This window comes from Parasteatoda tepidariorum, chromosome 12, assembly GCF_982258835.1.
Source record: "Parasteatoda tepidariorum strain Cologne lab strain chromosome 12, Ptep-v5.0, whole genome shotgun sequence".
Taxonomy (NCBI): Eukaryota; Metazoa; Arthropoda; class Arachnida; order Araneae; family Theridiidae; genus Parasteatoda; species Parasteatoda tepidariorum.
In genome coordinates, this window is record NC_141766.1 from 2,385,305 (window position 1) to 2,398,011 (window position 12,707).

At 30.7% G+C, this 12,707-nt stretch overlaps 1 protein-coding gene across 5 annotated transcripts in view; it reads left to right on the top strand.

The window, feature by feature from the left end:
• The window catches only part of LOC107437471 (uncharacterized), a 181,299-nt gene that overhangs the window by 61,922 nt on the left and 106,670 nt on the right, over positions 1-12,707 (top strand). For all 5 annotated transcript variants that reach the window (XM_087155771.1, XM_087155767.1, XM_087155769.1 and 2 more), the window contains exon 9: positions 3,264-3,431. In XM_087155771.1, coding sequence (XP_087011897.1) covers positions 3,264-3,431 — 168 coding nt within the window. The remainder of the gene's footprint in view (positions 1-3,263; positions 3,432-12,707) is intronic.

Below are 12,707 nucleotides of genomic sequence, written 5' to 3' on the forward strand. Positions count from 1 at the left end.
AAAAATTTTTTTATTCAAAAACAAATAATTAATATTAAATTTTTTTTAATCAAACAAGAATTGTAATCGCCTGGTTTGCTGTCCAAATCTGTTTATAACTTTTTCAATGAATTCTGAGTCATCTTTAATTCTTTTCTTATGCACAAGGGGCATGCACAAACTTGGCAGATATCTAAGGTATATTTTTACATTTCATTTAATAAAATATGAATAATATTATATTTTCTATTAGTTATTTAGTTTAACAAAGGTGTATAACACAAACTGACTCCTCACAACTGTAAAACTTCATCAACACAATAAATATCAATATTAAGCGTACACAAACACGTTAGTATACGAAACTACTGTTTTTAGTTATTTGCTGTACAAAGTCAGTAGCTATACCACCGCCATCAATACAGTTTCAATGCTGATTGTGCTCCGGAAAAAATCTGGATTTCCGGATTTTTCGCTAACAGTGATCCGGAAGTTTCCGGAGATTGAAGGTCCAGGCGTTTAAAAAAATCATTGATCACAGAAGTTTCCGGAAATCAAATTTTCAAAGGTGGAACTTAAAAACACAGTTTATTTTATTTGTTTGTAAGGGAGAGCCAGAGAGATACTTTATAAGCTTATAATCATGATTAATATTCATTTTTTCTCAGTAAATAGTTGTTATAATCATAAACTCAAGAAAAAAAGACATGTTTGTAAATTTTAATTACTTCTCCAGGTCATCATAGGTATGTGGAAATGGTATAGGTATGTGTAAAATTGTAAATATATTTTAAGTAAACTGAAAAATATTGAGAAAAAGGAAAAATAAACTTGTTTAAATTTTTTTCAATTTAAACTTTTTTTTTAACTCAAGATATTTTATGGAATTTTGACTTGGGCTCACAATTACCCCTGCAGTTTATCGTGGCAAAATTTGCAAGCTCAAGAAATTCGTACTTTTTTTTTTAATATCTTGTTAACAATAAAGAAATGTATCGTAAAAAAATTAACAGATGTAAGTATATGCAATAACAAAACAAAATGTAATAACAAAATATTAAAAAAAAATTTTTGGGGGGGGGAGGGGAGTAGTTTGTTAGAGGGTTGCACCCCCTTTTATATTGTTCTGCCGGCGCCCTTGAATCCATCATTATGCTTTCACACATCCAGCCTTTATTGTTTGCTTTTATAATTATATTTGGAGGGAAATTACCTTTTGGTAATGTTTTCCTTTTAAAAATGATCATTGGGCTCAGTTTCTTTCCATCAGCTGTGCAGGCTAAAATGCAAGTGAATGAAGTTTTCTCATTCCCAGTTGTAATGATAGGGACAGTCTTTGCTCCAATTTTATCCACTGTTCTATTTGCCGGGCAGTCAGACGTTAGTGGAGTTTAATTTAAATTAGTAATTTGGGCGGGAGAAAATTTTTGCTCACCAACGAGGTTTTTTTACGAATTTAACAAAGTCGTCCTTTTTTTGTTTCCAATTGTCCGGAAGTTTTTATCCGACGGTTATTCTTGTTTTTAACGTCAACAATCACAAAACGTTTTTTAATCACCAGTTATATTCATCTATTTGACATCGATTAACAAAACTTTTTGTTTTAGCAAATTCTGATTTTTAGAAATGCGGTATCATTAGCAAGTTTTTCTTGATGTGGAATCACATCTGCTTTTGTTAAATATAGTCTTTTTATAAAAAAATAAAATAAAAGGAGAAGATTATTTATTAATTTAAGCATATAATTATTTGTTAATAAAAGCAGATGATTATTTTATGAAGCAGATAGCAGTTTTCTTTTTTAAATTTTGATTCTGTTTTTCTGATTCCACTGCGTTTGAGTTTCTTTTTTTAAAGATATATTTCGTACTCAATAAATTAACTCTTTTTATTCATGAATTTTTTATCATTAAGTTTTTTTTAAATTTTTTTTTTAATACGATTGATCTTATAATATCCTGCCTTGTTCCAGGTTTTAATATTTATGTTAGTGCCTTTTTAAATATAGTTTCCGTTCGATAATTTTCAAGTTTTGTTTTTATTTAGATTAATAAGTTTTGCTTTCATCGTCCCCCCGTATAATTAGGTATGAAATATATTGCGTTTTTTAATTAATGATTTTGTTTTATATTAGTTAATTTGGATTTTAATAATTATGAAAAAATAACTGCGAATTTTGTATTTTTTAAACTTGTTTTTCTTGTTTTTCTTGCAAACGTTTTTATCCTTTTAAATGTTATTTTTCTATAATTTTTTTTTTTAAATTTAGGAGTTATTTTCATTTTTTTCCTATTTTAAAATGAGTTTCACATTTTCCTTGTAATTTGGGCTTGATAAAACATCGATTAACTGCACTTTTGGCCGATCCAGTAAACCGGGAAATTCAGACATCCGAGATAGTGATGATCCCGAGCAACCCGGTTAATTGGTTCTCTACTGTACAACTAAAATATCTCTAGAAATTAGATTGATGCATAAAATTAAAATATATTACTTTCTAGTTTTATGACAACTTGAAATTAAAATGTTTATAAAAAAAATATGGATCGAGCAAAATATATAACATACAAGTTTAATTATTCTTAAGCTACAAATCGGAATTAGTACACATATTTGTATTTGTCGGTTTTTCGTCAATTGAAAACTTATTTTTTTCATCCCATATGTTAATAAATAAGAACAAAAATGTTTATAGAGCAAACATTCCAACCTGGAATCCTAATGTCGAAAAATTTTCTGTTAATGTTTTTTTTTAATAAATCCACTGTAATCCCATAATTATTACTCGTGGCTCGAGGGGAAACGATTTCTCCGTATAGGCCGCAGATCGCGAGAAACAAACTTTTAAACACAGATATGCCACGGCCTATATTCCTTTTTTTTTTTATGATCAATGGTTGTTGCATCTTTTGATCCCAAATCTGATTTGTATTTTAAATTTTTAAGAAGAATAAAGAAATTTATTAAGAATAATTTACTGCATTGAGTAATAATTCTTTTGTTACAAATTGTTGTTCAGTAATGGGTAAAACTATACAATCTTTTTTGAATCAAATCATTTGATTATGGATCATTCCTTTGTTATCGGATCATTTAATTATGAAAATTGCAAAACAAAACCACTGAAACCGATCATATTTTATTAAAAAATACAACCTTCTTTATACTACTCTTCTGCAGCTGTTTCCTTGTCAAAATAGTAAGTTGAGAACTGGCTAATCTTTTATTGAATGTCAGATAAATTCCTGACTAAAATCCTAAATTAATTTATTACTTTTTTTTAGCTGAATGGAGAAAACAAGGTGGTGTGTTACTTATGGGCTACGAAATGTATAGAATGCTTGCTTTACGAAAAATGCCAAAGATACCTTTAAAAAAAAGTAAACGACTCAAAAAACAAGAACTGGCTGTTGAACCTGAAACAAATGAACAGATAAAGAAATATATGGATGGTAAATATAACTTTTTTAATTATTGAGGGAATTTTTACACCTTAAATTGTAATAAATTCAGTAAGGATGATTATAATTTTTTTCTTCAGGAAAACTAAATCTTTATGGTTTTCTGAAAAACAGAAAATCTGGCATACTTGCTGTTACCTGGAATGCTGGGTACAAAAAAAACAACAAAAAAAAAAACAAATATAAACTTATAGGAATAGAATTCCAAAAAAATGTAATTTTAAACAAAACAAAGAAAACGGTTAATGACCAAGAGCTGACAACTTTTAAAATCATTATCACTTTTACGCCAGCATTTTATCATCTTAGTGGTAGTGTAAAGGCATTTTATCATCTTAGTGTAGCATTTTATCATCTTAGTGCTAGTGCCGCAATATCCCTTAAAAACATAATTGGTGAAGTACATTTTAAGTGATAACAAATCATGTTGATTTATTCTTACATACCTTTCTTGACGAAACAGGATGATGGAGATTTTACATTTTAAAAAAGTTTATCCAAACGAAGCTGAACTGTACGCAAAAAGAGTTTTAAGTCAAGAACATCAATGACGACAAAATTTTGAGAGCACTATAAAATTCTTGTTTATTTTTGGCGAGTATCAAAAAGCACTATTTCAACTAAATCATCATAGAGAGCCCATCACACTGTTGGTACATGATGGTGGGAAATGGAAGCGTCAGTGGTGATGCCGAAGCTGCAGCGGTGAGCGTGGCGTTTCGATTTGATAGTGGGGAAGGGATACATCTTAACAAAAGCAATTTTGTAGATTCGTGAAAGCGATCCAGAAGACATTTGTAGAAGCTTAGAATTCTGGTTGCATCCAAAAACCATATGAGGAGTCGACCTTGGTGCGTCAGCCGCGAGTGTAATGTCGGGTAAAGACGACGCCATTAAGAAAAAGTGAAAGCTCCGTCTCCCAAAGGAGAGAGAACGGAGAAAAAAATATACGCTCAACACGTGAGCAGAGTGAAGGAGTAATAAAAAATCTCGAATGCATGGTGTGATAATTCTCGCGCTATTTTTATAGCCGCTAAAACTTACAGTTACGGTCACAGTTATTTTGTGAAAATGAAATTGAAATACCTAATCTTTTCATGTTGAGATGTTTTGAACATTTATTTTTTAAACATTAAAGTTACAGAAGTATTTTTCTCGACCGCGTGCTTGCCAAGATCAGATTCCTCCCCAGGTGAGGAATGTTCCCTTGGCTGGGATGAATGGACAAGGAATTTCCTTGGAGAGATTGTGTCTATTGCCTAACGCTTAAGGGGCGAGAGGAATCGGATCAGTAAACAGGAATTTGAACTAGAATTAAATAAAAAATTAGAAGAAATTAAATTAAAACTTGTGACTCGATGTCACATTATACCCTCCACTGCAGAAAAAAATTTTGAAGAAAGAAAAGTTTTTTTTTTTTATATTAATAATTATGGCCAAAAAAGAAGAAAATTATTCCAAACAAATTGAAAAGGTAAAAATTAAGTTAATTATTAACATCCTGCCACTGCCTTTACAGACATTCAGATGTTACATAAAAATTACATCTCAATCATTTTGACAGTAAATTAGCCTAGAATTAGGAATGCTGTGCCCCAACATACAGTTACAATAGTTATGACAACACAAAACACATATTAACAGCTGTACGTAGCTGATCTTGAGTAGTACAAATGAAAAAAACAATCTTAATTGTTTGCAAGTTGAATGAAAACAAAACAATCTCAATTGTTTGCTAAAAAAAATTTTGACATACCCAATAGTCAAAACAAAATTTACTCTGCATGAAGTAGACTGCAAAAATTCATCTCCATAGAAAATAACATTACAGAGATAAAATGCAAATAAATGAGTATAAAGAATCTCACGCAATGTTGAAAAATTGTGAGGTAAAACATTTACTCAATTTATTCCTGGTAAGAAGGAATGAAAGATAAATTTTATTTGTTTGCTGAAAATTATTATGAAAAAAATTAGAAAATTGCAAACAAACAGCAAAAATCAGGCTACCTTTGTAGACTGACAGTATTTTGAGCTCAAACGAATGAGAAAAAAATTTGTACAACAAAATTTTATACAACAATCCATTAATTGAAATTTGAAAAAAATTTAAAATCAATCGAATACGACCGATAATTTGGTATTCCGAGTTAAAACAGCAACAAAAATTTAGTACACATGAAATATATTACCCCTTAGAAATCAAAGTCACTAGTGAGATCAATAAGTGCGCAAAAACATTTTAACCGACCAAAACTTAGAGAAATTTAAAAAAAGCTAAAAAATTTTACTTAAGTTAAAAGAAAAGCTTAGGCAAAAACATTAAACTTAAACCCTGCAAAAATCTAAGCTAGAAATTACACCTTACATATCACAGACATTTTTCTCACAAAAAATTTGATCATATAAAGTATGCTGTAACCATAAACATCATAGTCCAAACAAAACTATGCATAACAAACAACACAAACAAAAAACAATGCCTATAGACAAAATTTATAAACAATGATCAAAAATGCTTATCAACAACACTTATAAACAAAAAAATGTTTATAAACAAAACTTATAAACAATGCATAAAAATGAAAATGCAAAAAAATGCAAAAATGCTTAATGAACTAAAAAATAAAAAGTGCTTGCAAGCATACATAAACAAAATTAAAAAATCATCAATACTACTGATACGCAAAAAATTTGTATCTAAATACAGAGCTGTTAGCCGTTTACTACATTCTGAAAAAATCCAAAAAGTTACGTAATAAAACCTTAATCATTACATAAGAAAAGAAAAAAATATTCTGTACAGGATTAAGGATCTAAAAAAATGAAGAAAAAAAAACATTTAGGCATTCGAAAATTGTATCATCGTCAATATTAAATTACGTGTTTACTAGTGTTTAAAAATGGCTAAAACATGACCTAACTATCATTAAAAATTGTAAAAGTTAGACAAGAACAAACCCAATGAAACACGCACCTAAAAAGGTATAAATAAGGAGTCACTACAAGCGAGAACCCCCCTCATCATCCACCAGTTGTAAAAACAACACAGTTTGAATACCTCAGAAGAACAATAAATTTCAAACAGTAAGTTATTTAAAAAATTAATACATAAAAGAATTGACTTAAAAATTATGCAACAACATTTTATTGGCATTGCATGACAACTGCTATGGGACACAATCGTTCCATGGACATGCAACGGCCAGCGCATCACCATAACACTCACCATACGCGTACCAACAAAAATTTAAAAATTAAACTTACAACAAATAAAAAAAAATAGCAAAATTATTATTTGTTTCTCAAATTATAAGGATAAGCCTTAGGAAAAGTGATATTTGCATCATTTACATTATCAGAGGTATCAAAAGGGAGATGAAACAATAAGTTTTGTCTCCTATTAGGACACAGACATAATCTATCAATATGCACAGTTTGTTTAGGTGCATTGGGGTTGTCTAAAATTTGAATAACATAATCCACATCATTAAATTTGGAAACAATGGTGAAAGGACCGTCAAATTTAGGTTTAAAAACATTAGTGTGCTTTAAATAAACAATATCACCTACATCAAGTGATCTTAACTTGAGCCCTTTCCGAATTACTATATGCATTTTCATATGCAATATTAAGTCAATTTAATGTATCCAATAAATAATGGGACTTATCTAAATGTACTGGTTCTATGCCAGATTCAAAACAATAAAAAATTAATGCCAAATTATGACCAAAATGTAACATATTAGGGGTGAATTTAGTTGAAGAGTGAATTGTGCCATTATAAATATTTTGATGAATTAATAAACTGGTTGCAAATGACACACCTTTTTCATGCAATGTACGAACAGAAGATTTAATTACTTGATTAATTCTCTCACTCATTCCATTACTTTGGGGATGAGCTGCACTACTATGAGCTAATTTAATCCCTAGCTTCTTATTGATCAACTCAAACACTTCAGCCTTAAACTGAGTACCAAGATCGGTTAAAAGATATAGCATTCTACCATACTGAGAAATATGATTAATTAAGTGTTTAGAAATCGTCTCAGAAGTTAAATTTATTAATTGATTTAAAATTAAATGACGAGAAAAATGATCAATAAAAGTTAGAATGTAGCCGCAATTTTTAATAGGCCCGACAATGTCCATTGAGACAAATTGACCAGGTCTTTGAAGTAACTACATAGATTTTAAAGGAGCAGGCTTGCTCAAGGACTGTTTATGTTTAATGCATAATTTACATGATTTAACATAATTAAAAGTATCATTGTAACATCCTTTCCAAAAGTATCTATTAGATACAAGTTCATATGTTTTTTGAATTCCAGTATGAGACACATGACAAATATTTAAGACCTTAGATTTTAAAGAATTAGGAACAACTATTCTATGATTGTGGAGGGAAATCTGTGTGGCATACATTAAAATATCATCAATTAAAAAGAAATTTTTAGTTTTTGACTGATTGACTAGGGTTTGTTTACTTAAAAGAGAGACAATTTCCTGAATATATTGATTTTTACTTTGTTCCATTTTAAATGTATCTAAGGAAATTTCTAGAGGAGAATCATTACAAGTTAAAATATTAACAACATGGTTATCATTTATATCAGTAAAGGGTAAAATTAATTCAGACTCATTATTATTTAATGCATTTTGATGAAAATTAGGATCAGGAGAACGACTAAACCAGTCTGCTAAAACATTCTCAGGACCAGGTACATAAATAAAATCAAAAGAATATTCACTTAAAGCCAAAAGCCAACGGGTAATTATATCAGCAGGTGAAGTAATTTTCCTATAATGTCCCAACGGTTTACTGTCACTCAAAATGGTAAACTTTCTATTATACAAATATGATTTGAAAGCAATAACACCTTTAAATATAGCGAATAACTCAAGTTTAATAGCGGGGTAGTTTCGTTCTGATTTTGATAGAGATTTACTAAAAAAGGAAACAGGGTGAAGAGATCCTTCATGCTCCTGCATTAATACAGCCGAAATGCCTGGTTTACTAGCATCGGTATTTAGAAAGAAAGGTTTTTCAAAATCAGGTAACCTAACAAACAGTTTTGAAAAAAATGCTTGTTGTAAAGCATCAAATGCCTGTTGTTGCTCTTCAGTCCATTTAAATTTTGATTGTTTTGTGGCAACCTTAGTCAAAACAGCAATTAATTGGGAAAAATTTGGGATTAAATGGCGATAAAATCCACAAACTCCAATAAATTTCTTAACTTGTTTAGCAGTACGTGGAGTAGCAAAAAAAGTAAGTTTAGAAATATTAGAGGCAGTTGGTGAGCTAAAGTTAAATTATATTTGATTAAGATTTTAAGTAAAGCTGATAGTCTGGATTGCATTTCCTTAAACAAATTCACTCCAATTAAGAAATCATCTTGGTATGCATGGATACCTTTTACACCTTCAACATTTAATTCTTTGATGATTAAATCTACAAGGGCTTGAAAATTACTTGCTGCCGTTTTAAGGCCAAAAACAAGTCTTCTGTTAGCAAACATTCCAAAAGGAGTGGTGAAAGTTAAAATGTCCTGTAAATGTTCAGGCAACATGATCTGTCTATATGCTTCACGAATATCACATTTTGTGAAAAATTTGTATTCAGAGATTTCATTAATTATTGTACTAATTTTTGGTAATGGGTATGTGGAGCTTTCAACCACAGCATTTAAGAGTCGTAAATCAAGGGCAAGTCGAGATTTAGGTTTACCTTGATGATTTTCAGTATTTTTTTTCTTAACTAAAACTAATGGAGCAACCCAATGGCTAACATGCCTATGAATAATACCGGCTTCCACTAATTTATCTAACTCCTGCTTTATATTCTCTCTTGAAGCATAAGGTATTTCAAAAGGTAATGTTTTAATAGCATTATCATTTTTAAGTGTCAAAGAGGGAATTACACGATCCGTACACCCAAGCGTCTTCATAGTTTTAGAAAACGCAGCAAAATTAGTCCTTAAAACATTTTGAAGAATTAGTTTTTGATCAATTGTTAAGTGTTCTAAGTCAAAATCAGATGGTTTTAAGTCTTCCTTTCTTAAATTTAAAATTTCTTCAGAAGCAGCTATTAAATTACACTCTTATATGTCACTATCATTAGGTACATTAAAATTATCACACTTAATATTAAAGTCAAAAATTACAGTTCCTATCTTAAAATTTTTATTTAAATGAACAGTTTGTTCAGAGTTATTCTTGATAATAGTATTAAAGGAATTATTATTATTTACAACATTAATGGAAGGACGTATAACAATATCAGAATTGGAAGTGGGGGTAAAATGTACTTCATTGCCTGTTTTCTTCTTAAAAGTGTTAAAACCTTAATGAGCAATGGTGGTCTCGCCTGGCTCGATGCTGATTTTCTGCCTTAACATGACATGTTAATTATTGTCATTACTAGAAGTTAGATCAACAAAATTACTATTTAAAGGAATGCTAAAATCATTGAATTGTGCTAAGTCATCTTTATAATTAATTTGAACATTGTTTTCTCAAAAAATCAAAGCCGAGATTTCCCTGAAACGTTTTACTTTTAACATCTGCCACAAAAAATTGATGCCTGAAAAAATAATTTTGAATCTTAAAAGAAATTTCAGCACAAGCGGAAAATTGCAAATGGCAATTCACTGTCCTGATTTGAACTTTACGAGAAAGGTATTTAACTTTATTGTGACATTTAATTTGATTAAAAGAATCTAAAGTGAGTAGCAAAATGGAGCTACCACTGTGTAATGAAAAATTTACATTAATGTTACCAAAATTTGCAGGAATTGTGGGGAGATCATCTTCATGTGAGACAATATTTATCGTTTCAGTTATACATTGAGTATCACTATGAGTTAAAAAGTATCTAATTGTTAAGTTAGAATTGCTCATGGTTTGAGCCATAAATAGATTGATTTCAAATTTGGATAGAATGTTGGATGAGGAGACAGGTCCCCCTCTACTGCCTCCTGCGAGAGTTTAACTGATTTGAACCCCTATTGCCATTAAAAGTGGGTCTCGGTTGTTGTGCATTTTGCACTGGTATCCGTGGCGGCGGATACTGTGGTGCTGTGAATCGAGGAGGAAACACTGGAAATTGTGGAGGAAAGGTCATATTTTGTACCCCATAGTGGTGTCTTGATTGTGCTAAATATGTTCGACAAACACTCATTAAGTGCCCGATTTTACCACAAAACGCGCAGGTAATAGTTGGAGTTGGGTAACTCGATCCTGACCCTGTACAGGTGTACTTAAAAGGGGACATGTTTTTGTATCGTGGGCTTCCGTGCATATATTGCAGTTTGCCTGCATTTTCTCAATCTTAGTGGTTAAAATTTCTAATTGCTTCATAATGACTGCCAGCTGATCAGGAGCAGCAGAATTACATAGTGTCACATTGTGTGTTGCCACCAAAGGAGAAGCTGCACTAGCCAAAGAATTTTGAATTGTTTGTATGTGGTGAGCCTTTTTCACCATTTGTCTATAGTCTTGAATCCCTTCAATAAGGATAATTTCCTTAAAATGTAGTGGTATTGCAGATAAAAACTGCATAGCCTTGATTTTATCAAGAGCATTGGGATCATTAATAAAATTATAAGCCTTATGGGCTAACGTGTCAATCCGATATTCCAAATTTTTTATAGATTCTAACGGGAAAAGGCTAATTGCTTGAAATTTGGCTAAATCTGCTGATGACGAATCCTCCTGTTTGAAAAAGCTTAATAAAAGCTGACACGCGTCCTGAAATTTTGTCACAGATTGACACTCCGGGGAATTTTGAAAGAAGACAAGAGCTGAACCAACTGATTTTGATTTCTAGAGTTACAATGCTGCATTATCATCGTAATTGTTTAATTTTACTAATTCCTGTATATTCTGTATAAACCATTCAATATTATCTGCATGACCCCTAAATTCAGTAATTGTATTAATGTCATGAGTATTAATGTTATCGGTAGGCATTTTTGCCAAACTATTTTCCTTAACTTTGCTACGAGTAATAATTGTGTGCATTGAACATTCTATTAACTACTAATCAGCTTAAATCTGAAAATAACTTAGGTACAAGATAATTTCAAAAAAATAGATTTAAAAAATATAAACAAATATAGAATTGTCAATAATTATTATAAGATGGAACCAAATTATACCAAACCGACTAATAATTATTTTCAAGAATTAGTATTTGCTCATGAACATTTTATAGACTGAGTTTAATATTTTAGTTATTGCGCAATAAAACTCTAAAAATGTATACCCCTGAACATAGAAAATTACTACATCAAAATAGAAAATTACTAAAATATATGCAAATTAATGTTATTAAGATATTGCAATTCACATAAATGTTACACTGATACTTACGAAAAACACCTGAAATTACTATTACTGAGTATACATGCACTTCCATAGTTTGAATAATAATATCAACAAGACATTCAAAAACCAAAATTGCATCCAAAAACCAGTTGCGGTCACAGTTATTTTGTGAAAACGAAATTGAAATACCTAACCTTTTCGTGTTGAGATGTTTTGAAAATTTATTTTTTAACCGTTAAAGTTACAGAATCATTTTTCGCGACCGGGTGCTTGCCAAGATCAAAGATTCCGCCACAGGTGAGGAATGTTCCCACGGCTGGGATGAATGGGCAAGGAATTTCCTTGGCGAGAGTGTGTCTATTGCCTAACGCTTAAGGGGCAAGAGGAATCAGATCAGTAAACAGAAATTTGAACTAGAATTAAATAAAAAATTAGAAGAAATTAAATTAACTTGTGACTCGATGTCACACTTGCCAACTTCCAACTTTTCTGAGGAGGATTTATATTTTGCGAGAGCTTAAATATACTGTTTCATTTACCAGTGCCCAGTGCTTAACCCCTTGCCTGCCAAGGAAATTTTCAACATTCACCCTCAGTGCCACTGGTTTCCACTAGCATATCCAAGTCAAAATTACTTATTGTTCAAAAGTTATTAAGATCTTATGTATTAAAGTTGAATTTTGAATTTCTACCCACGTTTGCATTGCGCATTGCTGTATAGATAATTAATGTATTTGTGAAAAAATAAATTCTGTGTCGCAAGCATATTCCGCATTTTGTAATTCAACTTTAAGATATGGGGGCGAAAGATTTAAAGCTTTATCAAATAATGCTGATACTACTATCAGTGTTTTCATTACAGAAAAAAATGGGAGAGAATTTCTCACCCTTTCTCAAAAACAGGGTGAGATTTCAAGAAGTTAAGTGAGATTTCT